A 25,024-nucleotide genomic window follows, 5' to 3' on the forward strand; every position below is an offset into this window, starting at 1 on the left:
CACACCTTAACCTTGACCAGAACTTATTACAAAACAAAGCCTCTCTGGGCTTTCCAAAGCCTCTCTGGGCTTTCCTAAGCCTTGTTACTCCCTCTGTTCCTGACTCTCTCTATAATATAGACAGAAAAAGGTTGTTATATCTGGTGGTACTCAAACTCCCATGATCCTGTCATTACAGCTGGGATTGGCAGACAGTTAGCAGCACAGATCCCACAATGGGGAAGAAGTGGAGGAACCACAGGTGAGAGGCAATGGGCCAGCAAAGGGGGGAGTAGAGGGATTCAGCTCTGGGGGTTAAAGTGTGATGAACGCTGCAACAACTGGCAGTGGATTTTCTCTTTCTCTTGACCTCCTCTGTTCCTTCCTCTCCATCTCTCCATGCAGGGCTGGGGGTTTCATGGACAGGAGGATCTATGAGCTCAACAGATCATAGCTCAGACTCGGGCGAGCCGATGTTCTGGTAACCTGTCTTGGTGCTGGTGCCGTAATTGGTGTTGGTCATCTCCTGAGTGCCGCCAGGGCCCAGGTAAGCGCGGTGGGCGGGCATCGGGGAAGGAGCCTCACTGGGGTTCTTACTAAGGATGAAGCGCTGCTCATCCTGCTCCTCCAGGTTGGAGATGTCCTTCATCATGCCCTTACGGTAGGAGACAGACAGCTTGTTCGAGCCATCTGAGATCAGGTTGAAATGGCGGGCGATGAAGACGATGGGCAAAGGCAGCATGGCCACCACAATGAGGGCGTAGGCCATGGCTAAAGCCCAAGGAGGGTAGCTGTGGAAACTCTCTGCACCCTGAGAAAGAAAGAGTGCAAAGGAAAGAGGATGAAGACAATGACAAAGAGGTATAAAAAGAGGGGGAAATCATACAAGTCTGGTAGTGGTTACACTCTTTGTTAATCTCCTTTGTCATGATCTTTCGTCCTTTCTGTACACACATAAAGTAAACAATAGTAACTCAACACTGACCTCAGCCTCGACCCAGGCGTTGTATCCTGCAGGACTGACCGCCATCTCGATGACCGTGGCGGTGATGAGCAGCACAAGGACAGCCGGCGACACGTACCTCCACATGTAGTAATAGAAGCTGTACGGTCTGAAACCAAGCATGTCTTCCAGGTCCTGCATGAACCTGTGAGGAAGGAAGGAAGAAAGAAAGAAAGAAAGAAACAAACAAACAAACAAACAAACAAACCAAGAAAAAGAAAGAAACAAAGAGAATTCTAGTTCAGTGTCCCAGTTGAACATTGTCAGTGAGCCATCATGCACAAAATGGACAGAACCAACATTACAGTTATTAATTAAACCTGTGCTTTTCATTATGTGACCAATGAAAATGTCTGCTGTGAAAAAGTTCGACTGTTGTTGTCTGTCCTGCCTGTATCCTGACATTTCCTCCTCATTCACTCACTTACTTCTCCCTGTGTAAGTGTGAACAGTGAATTGAGATTTTAAACACTTAAGAAACATCACCATCGTCATCAATTTTACATCATCACTCACAGACTGGGCTGCAGTAACAATTGTTTTCATGATCAGTTAATGTGATGATCACTTTAACGTTGATTCAATGAATTGTTTAGTCAGTAAGATAAGAATGCTCATCACAGAGAAAATTTAAAGGCAATCCATCCAAAATGGAGATATTTCAGTCTGGACCAATGTGGACTAATTCTGCTACTGTGGCTAAAAATATTTACATGTTTTTTTGGAAACTTTCCCTCTTGAATAAAGAGGAGAGAAATAAGTATGTCACTAGTTTTGATACAGAGCCCAGAGCTCTTTTTTTTAAAATTTATTAGACACTGCAAATGAGCACTGGCACCAAACCTGCTGGCTGAAAAATGATTTCCAAATATGGCTTCTGTCTAACTCACCTCTTAGTGCCATATATCCAGGCTACAGAGATGTTCTCCAGGATCACCACCACAGTGAGCGGCAAACCAGCTGAGTAATCATCAAACATGGTGACAAAGTAGTTCCCTGAACGCTGCACAAACAGCAGGCCTAACAGGAAGGCTATGATACAGCAAGCCACTGAGAAAGAGAAGAAGAAACATCCAGTAACAATCACAAATGTCTTGATTTTGTTAAATAAAAAATATTTGAGTTTGTTTTTTTTTTTAAATGCGTTAAGATAGTTATCTCACCACACAGGATCTCTTTGCGGATCTTGAAAGCATCCAGTATGGGTGTGGTGATGCCGGTCATGGTGCCAATCATACTTCCCAGACCCAAGTTGATGAGCATGAAGAAGAACATGACGGACCAGAAAGGACTGGCAGGGAAATGAGTCATGGCCTCTGTGAAGGCAATGAATGCCAGGCCAGTGCCCTGAACTGCCTGCAGGACAGAGAGACGGACGTGAAGGGTTATGGTGGTGTAAGGATTTCATTTAATTTTTAGTTTAATTAATTCCAGCCCTGGAATTGCATTACTGCAGAGATGGTCAATGACTGAGGAGATGTCCTGCTATACAAAATAACAGACTCAGTAAAGGAGACTGCAGCTAATGAACATTTTCATAATTGATTTGTCTAATGTTCATTTTCCCAATTAATCAATTCAATATTTATTGTCTAAAATTTCAAAAAGTGGAGAAACGTGATCATTATAATTTCCCACCAATGCAAAGTGACTGTTGCATGTTTTATCTGACCAACAGTTCAACATCAAAAGACATTTCATTTACTATAATATATCACTTTTTACATTTTTGTAAACATTCTGCAAAGGTAAACACATTTAAAAGTGTGTTCTGCTAAACCTGAAATGCAATGCAAATAAGAAAGAAAAGAAGAAGTTTTCCAGTACTGATTAGAGAGGAGAAGTTGCCAATCTTAGATCATAAATTAAAAGATCGATTGACACCCTAAAGATAGTCAGTGAAGAGTTTCACTGTCCTCAAACTGAAATAAATATAACAAAAAGAGCAATGCACATTGTATAGATTACACAAAAACTAAATCTGTTTCAGATTTTAGTTTACTAGATCTATTGTAGATTTAGTCAACTAAAACTGGACTAAACTAAATGGCATTTTAGTCAAAAGACTAAAAGTAAAGCAAATTTTGCTGTCAAAATTAATACTCCTTAGCATCATGGTATTGTTAAGCCCCCCTTTTCTTATATTATCTTTTATATTTTAGGACAACTTGTTTTGTCACATAGCTAAACATACTTTTAAGTATTCAGAATTATGAGGATTACATCCTCATTTCAGCTTCTGAATCTCCCCCTCTGACCTTGTTGAGTTCGTCCTCCAGCACGCAGGCGTCCAGGCCCAGCTGGCCGAAGCTGTCCTCCTTCACCGTCTTAATGACGCCGTACATCTCGGCGTAGTCTTCAGCAGACAGGTGGGAGAAGTTGATGTGAGGAGGGATGAGCTCTCTGCTCAGCACACCCGTGTTTAAGTAACCCAGGATCTTCTCTGCATTACTGCACACATAAAGTTGTAGATGTGGAGAAGAGGGATGTGTTAGTGAGTGAAGGTCAGAGTAAAAGAGAGACTGGTCAGGAAGTGTTTGTTACAGTGTGACACACTTACTCGACAACACACTTCTCGTTCATGACATTCGCCTTGAACCCCAGGACAGCGAATACAACTAAAGTGGCCAGGATGGAAGTCACAAAGTTGATGACGGAGACCAGGGTCGCATCAAAGTGGCAGTTGTTGTCTCGCTTGTTGTAGCTGGAGAAAGCGATGACGCCTCCGAAGCCCAGACCGAGGGCGAAGAAGACCTGCGTGGCTGCTTCTCTCCACACCTGCGGCTCCAACATCTTCTCCAGCTGGAGAGAGGAGAGACAAAAAGTGTTAAAGTTTAATGACAGATTAGGTTTTATTGTGTGTTTGAAAAAAACAAGGAGTTTAACTGATTAGTGATCACTGTAAGAAAAATGAATTTCATATTGGTTTAATAAATCTTGAAAGACTGAATTGAATTGAAGGCTCTCCGCGAGTGATTTTGATTTTTAATAGGGAGCCACAAATCTCCTCCATACAGGCGACAGAAGAAATTGAAAATAAGTAAAACAGTTGCCATAACCTTATATTTTATATCAAGCTGATGACAGCATATTTTCACAACTTGCCTGATACAACAAATGTTTGGTACATTAGCTGCATGTCATCCTCTATAATTCAACATATTTTGTATCTTTGGAGATGTTTGGATTGGGAACAGGATTAAAAATAAAGTTCTGTGGGTTTGAATTAATGCTACAATTAATATGTCAATCGTTTAATTAATTTAATAATTAGTTCTTTGGTCCATACAATGTCAGAAAATGGTGAAAAATGTTGATCACTGTTTCAAAAACCCCAGAGAATTTGGACATTTTTGCTTAAAAAAAAAAAAAAAGATCAAAATAGATGGTAATTCAATTAATAGTTGACAACTAATCGAATATCGACAATTGTTGCGACTCTAGTTTAATAGTTGACAATGCAACATGTGTTTGTAATAACTGACCCTCATGTGAGTATGTGGGAACTGAAATTTGGAAAATGAAATATTCAGTGACTTGTACAACTTCTCTATACAATGTATCTTATCTGGTCTCATCTTATCTACTATTCAAGCTTCTTATTTTTAATAAGTTGTGCGACGGTCGCAGAGAAATCTGTGTTTAGCTCTGTTACAATATAAACTGCACAACACAGCTCTGATGACGACCTGAGGCCAAAACTGAATCTCACAGTTTATTGCAAAAGCAGCACATCCATGAAGCTATTTATTTCTGTTGTTTATTACTTCTCCTTTAACATTTTATGTCAGCAAACATCACATCACATGATCATATACATAGATGTCATGTCATGTCAATGTATGTATCTATATATATTCACCACTAGAGGGAGACATCAACCCAACACATGACACACTGTGGATATTAATAACATTTTTGTATGAGTGCAGCTGAATTAAATGGCCTTGGTGGTACAGCAGCTAAAGCCATCAACCACTCATGATTGAACAGCTTGCATAGACACTTATGTATATGTGTTATTTTATTTTATTTCATCTTATGCAGTTTTAATTTACTATAGTTTAGTTTATGCATTTTACTTAAGCTGTCTTACTTTTATTGTAATTTTATTAGGCAATGTTTTATGCATTTACTCCTTATACACTTCATAGTTATTACTTTATTACTATTGTTTTTCTTCTTACATTACTGTAAACAATCTCTGGCACAATTTTCTTCTAGATTAATAAAGTTTCATCTTGTCTTGTCTTCTCTTAAAACCACAGCAAGCTTAAATACTACATTTTCAGTTTCATCACAGCGCTACAACATTTTGGAGAACCACAGCAAAGCACTACATATTGTATTATTTTTATTGTGAACACTGACCTCTTTTTTTTGAGTACAAATTGTTACCGTTTTTCTCTCACCTTTGGGGTGAACATGTGGGCGATGCCGTCCACAGCTCCCTTCAGCAGCAGACCTCGCACCAGGAAACAGAAGAGCACCACATACGGGAAGAGAGAGCTGAAGTACATCACCTAAGACAGAGAGAGGGAGAGAGTCAAGAACATGAGACAGGGTTGCCATGGTTACGCTTTTCTGAGGCCTCACACATGAAGAAGGACAAAGCGTACACACCATACACACGCATACAGACACGATGAATGAATCCCAAAAGTGCTTTGTGTTTGCTTTGGCAGTGAATCTGTGAAATCTTACCAAATGTGGAGAGGACTCCTTGAGGTTTGGAGAGATGAGTCAAAAAACCTTCCTACAGCATTTCAGGGAACCAGTGCAGTACTGACTATGATAATTGGATTACTAAGTTTAGTGTTTAAAAAACCGTGTCAAACCTTGGCGATCCATGTATTTTCCTATTGAGAGTGTGGGCTGGATGTTGCGCTGTGGTATATGACTCACCCTCTGGATCGAGATTACAGGATGTTGTTGAAGTTGTTGCCAAACAGAGCATTTTCCATCTGCATCCTGAACCACTGTATGCTTCGTTCAGTTTAAGCTTATTAATGTTGCATGTGTCTGTATTCCATAATATAGATGAGATCCAAAAATAGACTTGTGCTGATGACAGGATTTGTCATCTTACCTTTGACTGGAGAGCATTAGCAAAGTGAATCAAATCCTCACCGATATAAATCATTGATTAAAAATAGAATTATAAAGCTGTTGTTAAAATGATTTATTGTGTACATCTTTATATAATGGTCTGTGGTGTCGTAATCTCGAGAATGTGCAGGCTCAGCCCCTGTTGTGAAGCCACGGAGACCCCGTACCTTCCCAGAGGACTGGATGCCCTTGATGACAGCCAGACAGACCATGATCCACGCCACCAGCAGGGACAGGGTCATCTTCCAGTTCAGGCCGCCTGTGTCGTCAATGGAGCTGGTGATGTTGAGAGTCTGGCGGTACCAAAAGTAAGTGGTGGCTGAGCTCTTCTCACACTCTGGCACCACAACTGCAACAGCAATGAAGAGAAGGAGGGAAATGGAAAAAACAGTCTGCATGTATACAAAATCAGTCATGGACATCCAATTTGGTTGTAAGCTTTGCAACTTGAAATTTTTTAAAAATTATATCTGTCAGATAAATGTTAGGGATTCATAATATTGGATTATTGCTGATATTCAATATGCTGATATTTTCCAACTCATTTTGGCCGAATCCCAATGCTGATGGCAATGCATGCGCATATTTTTTTCCACCTAATTACAGAGAACATCAAGTCTCTCCTGTACCAACATATTATTATGTCTACTCTTATCATGATGGCCCACTGGCAGACACAGAAATAAAATACAATGCCTTTTAAAATGTAAACATTCACTGAGAAAAAAAAGAAAGTACTGCTGACTGGTTTTGTTCACTGGAACCTGTTTCTATTTGTTCTTCGCAATTTGTCGTAATGATTGGGATGATGGCTCTGAGACGTGCAATCAAATTTGTAGGGTTGAAAGAATGAGATTTGGCTCATCCTCCTTGAAATGTTCTGAGCCATACCTATATTTAATTTTAAAGTCTTTATTGGCTGATACTGAGGACCTGCCAATATTAGTGTCCCTAATAAGAGTATTTGCAAATAGCCAGTGGTGGAAGATTTGACTACAAGTACAGAACTGAGCTGCACTTGAAAGCATAAATAAAATATATAAAAGGTACACATTACTCTGAAAGTTTCCTTTTAAAATATTGTTCTAAATGAAGTAAGTTTATTTGTATTTGAGATGAAATCATCTCATTGCACTGTCATTTGATTTTTGAGTGTATATAACGTAAAATCTAGTAGGTGCACTGTGGGGTTTTCTTGTAAACACACAAAGTTTCTGTTTACAATTGATATCGAGTGTTTTTTTACACCTAGCTTGCGAACTTGCTGAAACCACTGTAAGGAATGTATATTATGTAGTGTTTCCTGGGAACTCCTGGGAAGTTTTTACTAATTCTTACTAATGTTATTCCTAAATATAGGTCTCATGTTTGCCATCTGTAATGTTTAATGTATGTTTTCACATGTGCTGATTTGTATGGATTGTAAGATTTAGTATATATGTTAGTATGTTTTTTTTTTTTCTATACATATGTGTGTGTTTTTAAAGGTGGAGCCCAGGAAGAATAGCCATGCTTTAGGGAACAGCTAATCATGATTCTAATGAATAAATAAATATATATGTATGTATTTATATATTTATTAATACATAAATATATATTTATATATTTATTAATACATAAATAAATCATGTCACCCAGGTGCATGTAACGTTGCTACATAGCAATACTAGTCAAACCCGCCACAGGGTACCTTTAATCTGCAAAGTAAGTACCAACTGTCAGGTAAATGTAGTGGAGTACAATAGTACAATAGTACAAAGTAGAGCAAAAAAAAAAAAAACTTAAGTAAAGTACTAATACCTTATAATTGCATAATGCGACCTCTGCACAAAGCTGAACTGACTTCTATTGGATGCTTCACAGCACCACAGCTGAATTCATGATCATGAGCGGAGTCGACGTCCTGCCCTCGAATGTTAATGAAAGCTGATGCCCTTTACTCTGCCAGAACCTGCATGTGCCTCCACCACAGGCTACCAGCTGACATTGTCGGCCGGGTCGTACCATCTGACAGGACGCCCTACAAAGCTGCTCTGTAACATGAAGTGCGGGGCCATCTTCGACATAGAGACAGCACAAATACTCTAATGTTAGCCCATTGCGGAGACACTGCTGCTTGACTGCAGAGCCACAGAAAACGCAAGCTGCAAAGACAAATCCTGCAGCTTTAAGCACCGCCCTGCATAGTGCTGGGCAGCCTGTGTGTGTCTGCATCTGCTGAGATACTTGCTGAATATGGAATTGTCTTGCAGGCCTCTGCAGTATTCATTTTTCCTCCATGTGGTGTCAAGGACTGTACAATAAAAAGCTCTTCTGTATAGGCGCTTGTGTTTTGCTGTACATCTCTATTACAGTCTCAGCTGTGTTGTGCAGTGCTTTGTGTTGTGCACTCACTGGCTTGGGTTCCATTTCTCTGGATGGGGCATTCAGCCCAAGGCAGTGGATACTGGAAAGACTGGAAGAAATAGAAGATGCTCCAGCCGATGATCACGTTATAGTAAAGGCCCACAAAACCGCAAACCTGAGGGACAAATGAGAGAAAACAGCAATATTTCTAAAACTCCTAAAAACAATCACTGTCTCACAAACACAAACAGCACAGGGGACAAACAGCAGGCAGTTTGTGGAGGTGAACGTCTCATCTTGAGTCAGGGCACAAACGCTGAGCACACAGCTTAAGTCAGAGCATGTATGAATTATTGAGCTGTTTGCTCTCAAAAGCCAAGGCTGGGGTCCTCTATGAGAAGGTATTTATAGCTGCTGAATCTCCCTCTGCCACATCCGGGCTGCCACACGCCTCACTGCCCCAGGCCAGGCCTCTCCAACCCCTCGTTTGCACCAGATTGATGAAATCACCATCAGAAGGACTGACGAACAGAAACACAGACGGGGTAGATCGCTGACTGACTGACTCAGCCACTCACTGCCTCTGTTTTAGAGTGATGACGCTGATGGGATGGGGACATGATGGGTCACTACTCCTCCTGATGATGGGGACAGATTATGACAGTGATCAGTGCCCGTCTTTGCATGCCGCTTGCTGTAAAACGTCAAAAGGACTTGATATGAGTAGGCAGAGGGAGTCAAGTGGACTGAGCTCTACACACGTTTGCTGTCTCTGCGCATGACATGTCCAACACTGAGTCGAGGCGTGAAAGTGGGAAAATTACAACCAATCAAATTACAGGTCCCAAAACTCAATTATTATGGTACTATGTTACTGTGTATGGCATCTTACAAAAAGACCCATAAATGGTCATAAATGAGATTATTAATAGTAAATCAATCCTTCAGTAATGCTTAACAGATTAGTGATAATTTTCTATGTCAAAACTACATAAATATCAGAGAAGTCGTCTTTCCAAAATTGGAAAAAAATTCCCTCAAATTCTAAAATTTAATTAAAAGGGAGAAATTTTCCTTCATTTTGAGTTTCAAAAAGCAAGTGTGCAGTGTTGGCTGCCAGATTTGTAACTTCCTGCCACAACAAAAGAAACCAGTGGGACAGATAATATAGAAATTTAGACATATGCATTGTGCTTTATTCAACATACAACCACCATCTCAATTTGTTTGTTTGCTTGTTTGTTTTTCTATGAGATAATTAGATTAATGGTTGTCCTTAATATTAACATTTCTTCATTTATTTACGTTTGTTGTTGAAATCACATTTAAATTTTACTAATAACTTAATGTGATTAAATAATAGCTTGATTACTTATGTATATTTCATTTGATTTATCTATTTCATTACCTATTTTACAACTATTGCTAATTACATTATTATTGTCAAATTCATTCAATATTGTATTGTATTTAATACTGTACTTGCTTTGGCAACACACATAAATGTCATGCCAATGAAACCTACTGAAACTGAGATTGATAAGCCAAAAACCAATGAAAGGACCTTGTTGTTGTCAGTGTGTGAGGTCTGACAAAAGGCCCTTCTGGATTGTGTTTATCTTTTGTAATTGTAGCTTCATTCATTGTTTTACAGCCTCAGTGACTCACTGTAAAGTGGAAAAAATATGTCATGGTTTTTTCCACTAATAATAAGACATCAAATATTAGTAGGTCATTAATAAATCAGCCTTCCTGCAGAAGATAGGCACTTAAACAGTTTAATGGGACAGGTTCCTTTAAGGATACATTAAAAGGTGAGTGGAGGAGCAGCTGGGGTCAACTTGAATTCATTTCACCTGCAATAGATTCCTATAGGGAGTTTTCAAGGGGCAGAAGTATTAAAATGCCCATAGAAACTTCTCAAACACTCCACTTCATCACTTGACATTTTTTCCACAGTGAAAATTCCTGAATTACAGTGTAACCGACATGATTTCATGGTGGCATTTAGAGCTCCAACGATCACTTGAATAATCAATTATTAATCTACTATTAAATTAATCAGCAACTATTTTGATAATTGATTAACTGATTTGAGATTTTTTCTGGTTTCTTTACTCCTCTGTGACAGTAAACTAAAATATCTTTGGGTTGTGGGTAAAAGAAGACATTTGAGGACGTCACCTTTGAAAACAATCAACAGAATAATTGATAATGAAAATAATCACTACCTGCCAGTTTGTCTCCTCTGATGTGAAGTGTCTAATTTACATCCTAGCTGAGTGTTTGTGCTATGAAGGTAAAGCTATGCTTTTTTAAGTGAACAAACAGTTTAAGGTTAAGCTGCAATTGATGTGTGTATGTGCATTAGCTTAAGCTATGAGATATAATATGCTACCTGTTGTACAGCTATACAGTACAGGCATACATACATGCATTTAGTTTTAGTTTAAGTTTGTGTCCTTTAATTTATTTTTTTCTCTTTCATCCCAGTTCTCACGGGGTGGTTTGACCCCAGAATAAATTCTGTTTTAACCATGACCTCGTGCCTCATGTCTATTATTGGACGTAGCTACTAGCATTGTCACTGAGCGTTTGTTAGCATGCTGACGTTTTCGCTTGAAGCATCACTGTTCCTATGTATAGCCTCACAGAGTCGCTAGCATGGCTGCAGACAAATATCTACAGCCACTAACCAAGAAATCAGTACCATCCTGTGAACGCTGTATGATGTATGATGTATTTTTCTGGTTCTCACAGTAAGTCCCTTACATTTTCCCCACAGACAGTTGTGAATAATCTCTTCTTCTTTAGGCTAAAGGTAAAGGCTGAGCTGCAACTCCTCCATCTCCTAGGAGACCAAGGTCGTGTGTGTGCTCTGTCTAAGACTCAACACACTGAGGCCGACTTTCCTTAGAAAGAGTGGCATACAACGTGAATTAGGTTAACTTTGGGAAAGACAGTTTCTTGTTTAGGTTCCAATACCCAATAGAATCACACATGTATCTAGCTGAGTCAAGAATAACCTTATGTGGACACTTATAGTAGTAGTAGTATCCCATATGGTCTAGCAAGGAGTTAAAGGTGGGGTAAGCGATTCTGGAGAAACATAGTTGAACCAAAAGCAAAAGTTTTATCATGTGGAAGTGACACTCAACAATCAACTATCGTTCTCCAGAATTGATTACCCCACTTTAGCAGTCCCCTGACAGGAGGTAACCTTCAGAATTGGGTGATTCACCGGTATTGCTTTTTAAACTTTTTCAACCAGCTCTCATGATTTCCTCACAGACAATCTCTCACATGTCTCACATGACTCACAGTTGGAGCTCTTCTACAATTTGGATGAGCATCAAGCTCTCCTGGCCAAAATATTTACAACCGTGTTAGAAAATATGTGGTTCTTTGAGCTTGTGTAAATAAAAATTTGAGGAGAGAAGTAACCTATGACTCCCATAGGTGCATTTCAGTAAAAAGCAAATAATCACAAAGCTCAAAATTCTGTTATATGTGCAGCTAAAAGTGAGTTGTAGCTAAATGTGACTGATGTAAGAAACTGATTTTATAATCTGCCACTAAAATCTGTTCATTTTTACTATTTGGGGTCAACTTTGGTTGAATTCGGCAACAATTGCACAACAAGTTGGCAACTGCAACAACGAGGTGTTTTGAATTAGCTCTGATTCATGCCTCTGTCTGGATTCTTCTTCACTGGCAGCGGCTGCTAAGGCTCATGGGTATTGCAGAATTTAGAGCCGTCTGCCATCCCAAAATGATGGATAAAACATGATTTCTCTGCTCCAGAAAACCTACGCCACTACAGGCAACTTTGTTAATATAAAACATTCACTTCTTCTAGAACAGATGACTTACTCCATACGACTACAAAAAGAATTGGAGAAAAATATTGGGAAAAATAGTGTGCTTATTTAGCTGACGAGGCATCATTTATAATTACTGTATGTATGATGCGTGATATTCTGTTTTAAATGAAAAAACTTGCCTTGATTTACAGATCATCCTAATCATATTTGTTTTTTTGCTTTCCATTCTTTATTTGTCTGTTTTTTGAATACTGTAGTCAAAGGGTAAAAATGGTTATAAATAAAAAGTTATTAAAAAAACATGTTGAAAGTTGAAATAATTTTAACTGGTCAGGGTTAGTATGATTTATGACGATCCTTACATCATCTGGGAGAGCGCTGTTTCTGTGATAAGCATCATTGAGGATATTGTTCAAAGACGAAATGCAAATGTATAAACATCTGTTGCCCCTCCCACTTCATAACTCCATTATACCATATTGTCTGTGAACATTCTCAGTCATCCAGTTCATGGTATTCATAGCAAGAGTTGTCATAGGCAACTGGACTTGATAGAGTTCTTGAAGACGATTCGCCTCTCATACAAGAACCGTACCATATCACCGACCAATACCATGTTATAAAATGCGACCACTATGATGAGTTAAGTGTGTAATGAGGTCACGTTGTCACTTACCATCAGACTGGAAACGCCGATGCCTCCCAGCTGTGGGTAGACGTAGTTCCACACCCCGATGCTGCCACGCCTGATCCTCTGACCCACTGCCAGCTCCAGGAAGAACAAGGGGATGCCGATGAGGAGGAGGAGGATAAAGTAGGGCACCAGGTATGCACCTGAGACAGAGGAGGAACAGAGGAAAGAAGCGTTACTGCAGAGCTTACAGCTGCTTTGTTTCTTAGGCTCTGTGCTTGAAATCCATGTATGATGAAGGACAAAATCTCACTGAAAAACAGCAGAAGGGACATTGTTAAAGCTTTTATTTTTGGAGTCTATTCTCTTTATTTTTTTACCACTCCAATTTCACTGTTTCCACTTCCTTCTCTTCCTCTTTTCTCTCTCACACTTTTATCGCTCTTCCTCTCTTCCTCATCATCGTGAACTTCCATTCACCACTTTGTCAGCTATGATGATTTTTTTTGCAGAAGGGGCAATGGAGAGAGAGCAGCAGGCAGTCAGAGACAGCAAGTCACGTCCAGTCCTGCTTACGTCAAGACATGAAGGGGCACCATGGTGACAAAACCATCCAGAGCCAGCAGAGAGGACGGGCTCATACTGATGGACGGCTGGAAGGAGGGAGCGGCCTGTTTCCAGACCAAAAACAAATGACCATGACTCGATCAAAAATACTGATCACATCGTGAGTGGCTATTAGACGGAGCAGCAGACAAAGGAAACAAAGACAGGGACACAGTGTCACGTTACACAGTGGTATTATTATCTGGACTGTTAGAAGTGACTATTGTGCTGCTGCCTACTTTCACTCTCTTTGATGTCTATTCTGAGCACACAGAACAGACGAAAACAAAATGTGTTAGTGAGTAACTCTCTATTTTTTCCTTTGTTTTTTCCTCACAGATATTTTACTTCAGCCACACAGGCGGAGAATCCATACTGTTTATGAATTACCACACCCAATTTTCCACCAACTAGAAATAGGATGGTGATGTTGATTAGTCAAGTCTATCAAGCACTTTAGTCTCACAATCAGGTTACAGAGGATGGTTTTCTGTTCATTTTAAAGCCGCTACAATTTCTACATAGATTAGATGGCACAGGCTTATGTTTACATTTTCCTGGGCTAAGTTACATTAGCCAGTTAAAAAGAAGCAGCAGGACATTTTTACATAGATAATGTTATTTCTGACGTTATATTTTGGGGTTCTTCTGGTGGAAATACTACAGCTTTTGTCCACAGGGGCCTCCAACATCAACACGCTATAAAAGTTACTTTGGTGTGGTTGTCATAACCTGTTGATTTGAGAGACAGAGACATTTATGCAACTATGGACAGAAGATCAAGGAGATAGATCATCATGAATAAGAAACTGACATAAAGGCGGGACATGGAGGAAAACTTGCAATTAAAAATCTGTCTGACGCTTCAGCACCATGGACAGCGCCATAGATTTATCAATATACAGCACAGTTAGGCTGCTGATATTTCAGAGCTATGGTCGGAGTCATAGATTCTACTTTTACTTCAGTCAGTGAGTCAGTCAGACTAGACTAACATATCCAACTAAACAACCTGTCTGTGCCTCAGTGTCTCTGCTATCAGAGTGTAGAGAGAAGGAAAAGCAGGTTTAGTAGGGGGATGCATTTGGTCCTCCCTTAAATTGCCCGTAGCATGTTGCTGTCCATATACTGGCTTCTTCTGAGGATTCAGGCTTCGCAGAATAAACTCCTGTCCTCGAGGGCCTTCACAGTTTCATAATGAACATTAAAGCCACTAGGAGCGGCCAGTGATTCTAATTGTTTCATTATTTTGTCCTGAAAATAGGTTTATGTGGTACTATTGTCTTGTTTGGACTACTATGACCTGCAGCGAGGAAAAATAATAACATCAGTCTGCAAGTTCCACCAGGACACAAACAAGATAATACAAATTAATTACTTTATTTATTTATCTGAAGGACAGGATTATTCGGAGTCATACCCTTTGTCTACACAGTTTAACTGAGGCAGGCTCGACTAGATAGGTGACATAAGAAAGCTTTCCAACATGGTTCTTTGTGTTTTGGTGCCATGTTTTATTTTCTTGTCCACTATATAACACCATTTTGTTTTGTGACTCATTGTTGTTCATTTTCTGTTAAGATGAGGCTTGTGACGAAAGATAATACTATCCAACTTCACTTGACTAGAAATGGTGAACAAAAAGACAGAAAAAGAGGAAGTAATGGACAAAGATAGACTAGAGACAATTTGTCCTCATCTCTGAACAAGCCCAGACAAGACAATGCAGCACCGCCTACTGAGTACAAATTCAGCAGGGGATACACACACACACACACACACTCACACTGATTAAAATGATCTAGCTTTGTTATATCATGCATTTCAAATAGCCTCTTTACACACACCTCCTCCCACACAAGGTAGAACAGACAAGGTCTGAAAGCCGAGGAAATCGGTGTTTACTCTTCCACTTCCTCCATCTTAGTCATCACCACCCTCTCATCTCACCACAACGCCAGTAAATCATAATAGCAAAAAGATAAGGCCCAGAAACCTGCAAGGAAAGCAAATAAAGACCAAATCTCATAGCATTTTACCAACGCCCTCAATGTTTCCTTATCCTGCTGAAGAGAAATTATCTCATCCTGTAGCTGCTGACGGCACAAGTTCACAAAGTCTGAGAAATGTTGGAGAGACGGCCCCTCATCTGGCTTGCACAATTAGTTGGCTAATTGGCTGACAGGTCCCAATTTATTAAGGAGGAGGAGGCTGCAGCCCTGTGAGCAGGCAAACTGAACAGGACTTTAATATGCGAACGCTGACAAAGGTGCAGCACAGACCATGATATGCACTAGAAATGGGTATACTCTGAAACATGCAAAACTACATTTAACATGATGAAACTGATATTTGTAATGAACTGTTTTGATAGTACGCACACCTCTTCACGGCAAATATGAAGGAGGTGTGTCTATGTTCCTGAGGTCTTATGTTCCTAGGGTCCTAATTTCCCTAGGTCTTAAGTTCCAAAGGTGCTATGTTCCCAGTTTCCTAAGTTTCTAGGTCCTATGTTCCCAGGGTCCTGTGCTCACAGGTTCCTACGTTGTCAGGGCTGTATGTTCCCAGGGCCCTCTGTTCTATGCTAAGCCCTATCCCTGAGCCAATATGTGCTATATATAAAATTGGGAAACATAGTATCCTGGGAACACTGGGCCCTGGAAGAGCACACGTGTAGAACTGGGAAGCATAGGACTGTGAGAACATAGGAATGACCCCATTATGAAGCTACCGCAAGTAGTCAGTGAGCTTAGCTTAGTTTAGTGTAGAGACTGGACTCTGGCTGAGTGTGAAGTTCAAGAATCCCCTTACCATCTCCTCTAAAGCTCACTTATAAAAAAATTATATTTTGTTTGTTTAATTGTAACAAAAAACAAAGCGTAAAAGCTGTGGCTAGGCTACTTATTTCCCTTATTTCCAAGTTTCGTCATGAACGTGAATAAGCAGGTTTCCTAAAATGTCAAACTTTATTTTAAAAAAAAAAAAAGGAAGATGAGGGCAGGAAATAGATGCTATATGTACACAATTTTTATTAGTCAATTTCTAGTGTATCTGAATCCACCAATGATGGACTCCAGTATATTCGCATGAATGTGAACATATATCAAAGCAAACTTTATAAAAAAATTTCATCATGTACTGCATTATTTTAGCATCGTTTTGCAGTGTATAAGCATTTTCTCTTTCGCTGCACTTACCCCTCTGACTGTCTGAAAATCAGATGGCTAATGGCTCAGAATAAAGCTTTAGCCTACAGTGATAAGATGTTGTGGCAGTTTGGACAAGTGCAACATTTTAGGTGGTTGAATCTGTCACCACACTGGTTTGTCCTTGGGCGAAATGTTTACATGCAGAGAAGAATAATTGGGTTAATGTTGTGTGTGTGTGAGTCGAGTACAACAACAGACAGAAAACACACAACAGTACTTATTAACTTTATCTAGTAGAGGAAATGAGAGCTAAATTAGTTGAAATCACTGAAGTGCTTCTTTCTGTAATGTGATGCAAATGGAGGTTTTATGAGACTCAGCGATGCAGCATTAAATTTCACGCCAATCACGGGGACCAATCACACCACATCCTAACAAATAGCTGCCAGGCACAGAACAGTGTTCAGGACAGAACTGCAGGCAAGAAAATGCAAATCCCATGCTCAAACAAAAGGATAAAATCAAAATTGTTGAGTGCTGTTAAGTTAACTACTCCCATCTGGCAGCTTATTTCATTGAGGATTTTACAGAACTATTAAAAATATTGCATTAACAGCATTGACTCAGCACAACAGTTGTCGTTCTGAACAATTACTCAGCACCCTGAGGGGACACATTTTAACCATGGGTGGCCCAATTAGGAACCAGCTTTCAAACCTTGGAAGTGGTAATATGCTGTGCATATCGAACTTCACAACACGTCGGGTTTCTGTGACTCAGATGGACACTGAACTTAAAAAACATTCACCTACCTCCACCGTTCTTCTGGCACAGGTAGGGGAACCTCCAGACGTTACCCAGGCCCACAGAGAAGCCCACCTGGGCCAGGATGTACTCCAGCTTGTTGTTCCAGGCCGGTCGGCCGTCCTCAGCGTCAGGGTCAGGGGAGGGTAGCAGGGCCTTTACTGGAGCAGTGGAGCCAGGACTCAGACCCATACTCATCTGACTGCTCTTATAGTCCATGGGGTGTTCCAGGGACAGCAGGTCAGCCACTGACTCCGTGACCGGCTCATTGCTGTGCTCCCGCTGGGTCACCTTGGTGTTCTTTGGCATGGCTGCAACACAGGAACTCCTTCACGAGGAGGCTGGGGGTGGCAAGGAGCAGGGCCTAAGGCAACTGACTGGAGGAAGATCAGGAGGAAGCAAGGAAAGAAAGTTGTGCTTTTTCGTCAATCTGTGAAGAGGAGAGACAGACAGGACATGTTGTTGCTTAGAAACAACTAAAGTACTTTTTTCTGCCTAAATCATGAATGTTTTGAAGAATACTAAAATGAGGGCAAAGGCTTGAGGATGAGGTCAGGGTGGGGATGGAGGAGGAGGAGCTAACCAACCATGGGCAGCTGCTGTCAGACTCTCTATGTCCGCGGACGAACACTGGAAACACAGTGAAGCAATGGAGACACAGAGAGTCTGCTGGAGCTTTGACAGTCACTAGAAGCATATTTTTGGCCCTTTTTGAGAGAGATTCTGTGTTGTACCTGAGCGGTTCAGAGAGGCTGCTCTCTCTGCTGTGTGTGTCAGTACTGAAGTGTGAATGTATACTGAAGTGTTGGTATGGAGTCGTGGCCCTGCTGTTCATCATGAAATCATCATCTAGGGAAAGAACACAATCTGGTGGTGCTTCTACAGCTGCCAAAAGCACCAAAATTTAAAAGTACTAATGTAGAGGTTTTTGCAAGAAATAGTGTAAATTGCAAATGATGAATATCGATCAACATATAATTTAAAATGAGCATTATTTCACAGACTCAAGAGTGGGGGCTGGGGAGGTCGGCTACACAACTCTGATTAGAGGGCATTTACCTTCTTTTTTAAATACAAACTTCATGGTGTAGACGCCCCCGACCAAAGTGAGTGTCATTTTGAGACATTTCTGACCCACGAAATGCCTATTTTTTATTCTTAATTCACGAAGAAATGTCAATATTAACACCAGAATTGATGTGTTTCATCACAGTATAATAATATAATTTATTTTACAGCTCAAAAAATATGTGTGCAGTGTCTCTTTAAGTTCATGCCAGCAATCACGGTGTGATTAAGCGTTGCTAATGGGAGGAACGCTTTCAGACTGTGCTGCAACAACAGTGTGGCTGTATTTGTTTTAACTTTGTGTGGAAAACTTATTGGAAGTGTCAGAAACAATGGAGTATGGACACAATTATGATGAATAAACACATTGTGATATAAAGCACTGGTAAAGACTGGATATCATTCTTCAGAGTATGCCTCTAAACTACTGGAGCCCAATTAGCAGGCAGGAATGGCTAAAGTATAGGTCACGCAGTCACCACAGAGAGCTTGTCCTGTGGACAACATTGAAATCTTAAAACTACAGTAAGTAAATGACAAAAAGTTAGGAGTAGAAATTCAGTTGCTATTCCATTTGTAGCAAAAAGGTCACAATAAATTCACAAATTCCTTAATTGTTTGTGATGAAAACAATGGCTCTTTGTCTGGGAAGACAGTCAAAACTAAATCATACAGCTTTGATTATTTGTTTAATTCTTATTTTTAATATAAAGCCATCTGGTTTTATCTTCTCAAATGTGATCATTTACTGATTTTCTCACTCCTCTATGATAATAAACAAAAACACTGGTGGATTTTGAACTGCTGGTTGGACATTATTGATTTATTCATTGATAAAATAATCAAATTAAGTGGTCATTTAAATACTCATGAGTTTCAGACCATCACAACATGACAGGAAAACAGCTCAGGAGCTGGATTTGTGGCAAGTCACTTTAATCATTTTGGTTCAGAATCATGTGCACTGTTTTTTGTGTTTGCTAGTTAGTGCATAGAGTATTTTAAAGTGGTAGTAAAAGTGAAGCACTTAAGAGCCATAAGTAAGGTATTTCAGTAATCCACTTCATTATGGTGAACGAGACCCAGAGATTGAATTACAATCCATTTAACAGCAGAGCCCATTATACTAAAGTTGAGTCATGTGAATAGCATGAACAGCAGTGTGTCTGTCTGTGTGTTAACTGCTGGTCTCAGGAGTACGCGGGGCAATAAAACTAAAGCCTCTAAGCACAGATTTCATCAGTTATTAGTGTCTGTATTTGTTTCTCATCACACAGCTTCAATAACGTGTCCACAGGTTGTTTTAACATTTCAGAGGCGGTGATGAAAAAAGCTGGTCGTCTATTGCTCCTACATGAACTGTCTTTTTCCCTAAAGAGAAAAAAACGCCTGAAAAGTTACTGAAGTCTCTCCAGGTTCTCTGGCATGTGTTGCAGTTACAGAGGGCCTTCACAAAAATCCACTAATAATCCTACAACCCTGCGTGTAGTGACTCCCTCAGGGGAAAATAATGTAGATAATAACAAGGTTTAAGAGCTACTGTGTCAGAAATGATAGATGGTCTGACTCTCTTGCATTAATGAGAAATTTACAGTTATTGTTTTAGCAGAGGTGCTAAGTCACTCAGATGCAGACACATCTTGCCTTATGAACGATCATATATGCCCCTTTATGTATGAAAACAGATATGTACTTATCAAACGATCATACTTCACGTCACATACTTTCATGTGTCCTTTACGTTGGCATGGGTGTTAAACAATACATACACTAGAGGGCACTGCTCAGAGTCAAATGTTACCCCAAAGAAGAAAAGCCAAAAGTTTCTGACATCAACAAACATAGAGACACTGGGGGTACTGCTCCACCAGTGCTGCTTTCATCCATATCCATAACATTTCGAAAAATATGCACAAATACAGAAGAAATGAACGCAGAGTATGGACAGAAGCCTCTGTCCATATCCATATAGGTATCTAGCGATCTAAGGAAAAACTATCCTTTGTTAGAGGATAATGGGCAAAATAATACAATATGCACTGTGCGCTCCACTGATTTAGTATTGCATGCCTATAATAATGTTGTACTCACAATGAACAGTGAAAAAAGTATCAAAATTGATAGCAGAGCCAGAGGTTTTTTGTGACACGCATTCTTCTTTTTTTGGTCAAACTCTGGTTTGGTCAGAGGTTCGGGTGTGTTATGCAGGTAGCAGCTAAAATAGCATCAAGGGAACTCATTTCGGACCCCTCAGTGTTTTTCATTTTCAAAATTGCAATCTTCAGCTCCATCTGATGCTGACTCAAGTGACATCTCCTGAGGCAATTAATTGGACTTTGTGCAGCTCGCATTGGAACCATAAAAGGCTTTGAACCAATTTCTTTACAGATGCAGTAGGGCCCTTTTAAATATATTTGCAGAGTGAAATAGCACCTCTGCTCTTTAATGATGTTTGTGGAGGTGGTTTTCATTCCAGGTGTGATGAGCCAACTCCTCTAATACAATGCAGGAAACCTTGTAAACACTGCAGATTTAATCCATTCAAAATAAAATGGAAATTTGTAGCTTCAAGCGTGAAAATGACATGACCTGTGACTGCCAATCACTGGTGTTTGAAAATTACATGAAAATGTTATGAGACAGTTAGCATTTACTGTACATTAACTAATTAACTAAAGGTCAGCTTAACAATGAATGATGCAGACAACCTTGATTAAAAGGCAAAAAAACAACTACAGAACCAGAAAACAACAGAAACAGATTTTGAAGATAGATTTTGGGCTGAGCTGTACAAGATCTGACTTTTCACTCTTGCAGCTGAAGGGCAGAATAGAAGCTGGAGGTGTTTGATCTCCAGACAGGGCCACTAATCTGAAAACAGATGCAGCTCACTGAAATCAGAGTGGAGCTTTTATTCACAGTGACTTCTCAAGAACGGTTGCCAGCCGGCTGGACTCTAAGCCCACCCAGGGGCCACAACAGCAGCACGCACATCACATTCCTCAACAGTGGCAATAAGCCCCTGCAGTCACGACATGCAGCAGCTCCGGGGCTGAGAGCTCCGCACAAACCCCAGAACAGTAGCGAACTTTCTCACAGCAGTCGACAACTGCACAATACTGAGTCACCACTGAACACTCTTCGGATGAGGTGTGAGCAATGACATGCATGTTTGCAAACAAAAATTATTTTCTGGGCAAGCTGCAGAGTTTTGGGGGATTTCATGATGGGAAGAGCAGAACAGCTCTGAAAGACAGTTCACACAATGTTTTGCTCTAGTTTCTTATGAATGGAAATGTTGGTATAGTTAGTAACAAACTGTCCCAGTTACTACTTATGGGTTTGGATGATGGTGGCTCGTTAAACAAAAATGGCTAATAGGATTCTCACTCCGGCTTTCTAATCATGTGCAGAGAAAAGCCACGTTTCCACCCAAAGTACCCAGAACTCTTAGTCAGAGGAATTACTTTTCAGGGAACTAGAAGGTTCCTTCAGCTCAATGTGGTCCAAAGACCTACAATGATTAGGAAAATTAGTCCTCTGATATATAAAAGAGTGCACAGCTATACAACAACGTTGGTTGTTTGTCGTGAGTCCATCTGTCATATGCTTTACCGTGTAACTCCATAGCCACACAGTCATCACAGGAACTTTCCCCACAAACTACTAACCTATGGAGGAACTCCATAGTGCATTCCCACCATATTAATTAAGCTGCATTTACATTTCTGATGGGTCTGAGGTGTTGTCATTGTTAGTTGCATGCAAAAATGACACATAAACACAGCTGTTGCTTTTTTATACGTCAGCAGAATAATTTGCTTAATCTTTGCAGGTCTTTAGACCTCAGTGGAAATGCAGAAAACAATGGGCTGAAAGACCTTTTTAGAGCCTTGAAAAGAAGTTCCTGGGAGTAAAAGTTACAGGTATTTCAGGTGGAAATGTGGCTGCTGTTGATGTGTCAAAGCACAATTAACAAAAAAAAAACCCAATCTGGTTTGCAGCTGCAATTTTTTAAGAAATTGGCTGAAATAAAATACTGCAAGTATTGAAGACATCATAAATTCTACAAGCCCTGCCCCCAAAATTCCTGTACATTTGAGAAGTAGTACCCCCTTGATCAGGGATTTTTGAGGGGTAAAATAACGTCCCTGGAACTTAATTTTGACCCTGGTCAGTTCCAAAGTTTTCAATGTTCAAAATGTCACCAGCAACTTTCAGAGTTTCACAGTATGTGCTGACACAGATGGCACATTTCAGAGACAGCAGGACCTCACACAGTGCAAGACACTCAGGATTATGACTCAGAATTCAGTCTCTATGTCAGGGAAACTGAGTGCAGTGGCAAGAAGTTTTTTTTTTCCCCAGGATACTGGATACTACAGGATAACTGACCTCCAGATGTGTGATTCCAGAAACCACATATTCCTAAATCTCCATGGACGGTTTGGTGTTGATGATGTAACAGCGCAGGTCCTCAGTTACTCCACTCTCACTTTTATCTTGTCTGGTTGCTAAGCAATGGCTCTTCCTGCAAAATTGAAATCCCATCCCTGCAGCATCAGTGGTCGCCTATCTCTCCTCTCTGCATCTCAAATGGACAGACGTGATCTCCCCTGAGGGTCGGCTGCAAATAACATGGAGCTGCAGTGACAGAACTGAGAGGGGGCGATAGATTGTGGCAAAACTGGAGGTGATGGTCTGCTGTGGGATCAATCAGGCAGCCATCATAGACTGACTCATTTCTTAGAAAATGGTGTCATTGTAGAATAAAGCTTTGGACAGACGACAGGTAGTAATGATGATTTACTTTGCCTCCCACTGGGAATTGAACCCGGACGACACAGCGATTCTGACAGGTATACAACAGCACCTGCACGGCCATGTTCAGGCATCTTTCAAACACGTTATTACACACGGGCCCACGGACCGACTCTCTACGTGGAAATAACCTCTGATGCCTTGTCAAGGTCAAATGAATCGCCTAATAACAGAGACGCGAGGATGCAAACAACGCCGATGTAAATCAGCAAGTAATCAGCGGCTCCAAAAATGTTGATATTCGAGCTAAATGTGGACACACATGGCGCGACATCGTCAAAAACGGAGGATTAATGAGCGACGCTCGCCGCCAATGTTGCGGCGAAATCAGCATTTGTCAGGTGGTGAGGTGAAAACTGACGTTCGTCTCTAACAAGTCATTACAAGAGGGTTTTTTTGGAGGGGAAACTATCGCTGGTTATTCCAGTGATTCACGTCAAACTATTTAAAAAACGCACATATGCATTGGTCAAATTGTGATAATGATAACAAGAGTGGCATTCTTACCTTATGTAGTCTGCAGAACAGGTTATAACTTCCGATTCAGTGCGACGGTGTGAATCCAAAAGTGATGTTCCGTATCTTCATTCAGGCACTGTCTCCGTGTGCAACATCTCTGCGCGCAAAGAGATGCGATATCACACGCCGCTTCCAGTCACACAGTCAGGGCGCATGGTGCGTAAAGTCTGACGCAGGAGCTCAACGCCTGCTGCCACAAGTTTGGTCACTATAATGACATGAACCCGTGCAGGTAAATAGATCACTGCTGCTGTTTGTCTCTAACGATGCTGCGCTGCAGCTCTGCTCTGCTCGCACCTCTGGTTTTCCACGTGGTTGTGGCTGTGTTGTGGAATAAATCCGCTCCTCACAGCACGGAGAAATTACTATGGAAAGTCACGACGAAAGTCTGACGCAGGTTTGACTCACCCGCTCGTGCGGACGTCAGCAGATGAACGAAAAAAAAACCAAACATCTGCAGTGTTCACAGGACGGTTTTAAGAGCGTCACACAGGTAAACTGCACCAGGTACATCAAACGAATATCTATTAACTGTACTGCTTGGGCAAATTGTGTTTGGATTAGTCAAAATATCTTCCCAGCAGCTCTAATGATTTTAAACTGAATCAACAATAATGCTAATAATGAGAATAAAAAAGAGAGTAATAATACTATTACAACAGGGCTGACCCAAGCCTTTATGGGGCCCTAAGCAGAATTTGATCTGGGCCCCCATCATCTGAATGCCACCAATGCTATTGAAAACTGTTAATATATGATCTTTAGCAAATCTCCTGTAAATCTAACACACCCATTGTCAAATTAATTAGTTTTAGCTGTTTTGTTTTTTTTAAATATCATATTATTTTTAGCCTAGCGTGTTTTATCGGTGTGGTTTTTATTCTTAAAAGGATAGCAAACTCACTTTATACACTGTGTGCAATTTAATTTTCGCCTTGTGCATGAACGTGACGCCAGCTTGGACAGAAGCAGCAGGAATTACTAGTAGTATTAGCTCCACAGGCCATTAACATAATATTATGCTTTGTTGGTTATTACAACAACACACAGACAAAAAAAACTCTCTTGGCTTCCCTCTGCCATGGGAGGCTCTAAGCAGGTGCATAGTTTATGATGTAGGCTGGCTCCGCCTCCAACAATGTGTTGGATGGAGAAGTGAGTGTGA

General features: G+C 40.5%; 1 protein-coding gene across 1 annotated transcript; it reads right to left on the minus strand.

The window, feature by feature from the left end:
- Nucleotides 1-60: 60 nt before the first annotated feature.
- On the minus strand, nt 61-24,458 carry slc6a17 (solute carrier family 6 member 17). Its single transcript, XM_084720010.1, has 12 exons — nt 23,848-24,458; nt 17,460-17,881; nt 12,938-13,095; nt 8,486-8,612; nt 6,259-6,440; nt 5,395-5,505; nt 3,543-3,784; nt 3,241-3,433; nt 2,146-2,338; nt 1,873-2,032; nt 965-1,127; nt 61-790 (listed from the first exon to the last, which is right to left on the minus strand). Exons 2-12 carry the CDS (start codon nt 17,758-17,760, stop codon nt 428-430), a joined length of 2,193 nt encoding a protein of 730 aa, XP_084576136.1. The 5' UTR covers nt 17,761-17,881; nt 23,848-24,458; the 3' UTR covers nt 61-427.
- Nucleotides 24,459-25,024: the final 566 nt, after the last annotated feature.

The sequence above is a fragment of the Lutjanus erythropterus genome, chromosome 6 (genome assembly GCF_056507025.1).
Source record: "Lutjanus erythropterus isolate fLutEry1 chromosome 6, fLutEry1.hap2, whole genome shotgun sequence".
NCBI lineage: Eukaryota > Metazoa > Chordata > Actinopteri > Lutjaniformes > Lutjanidae > Lutjanus > Lutjanus erythropterus.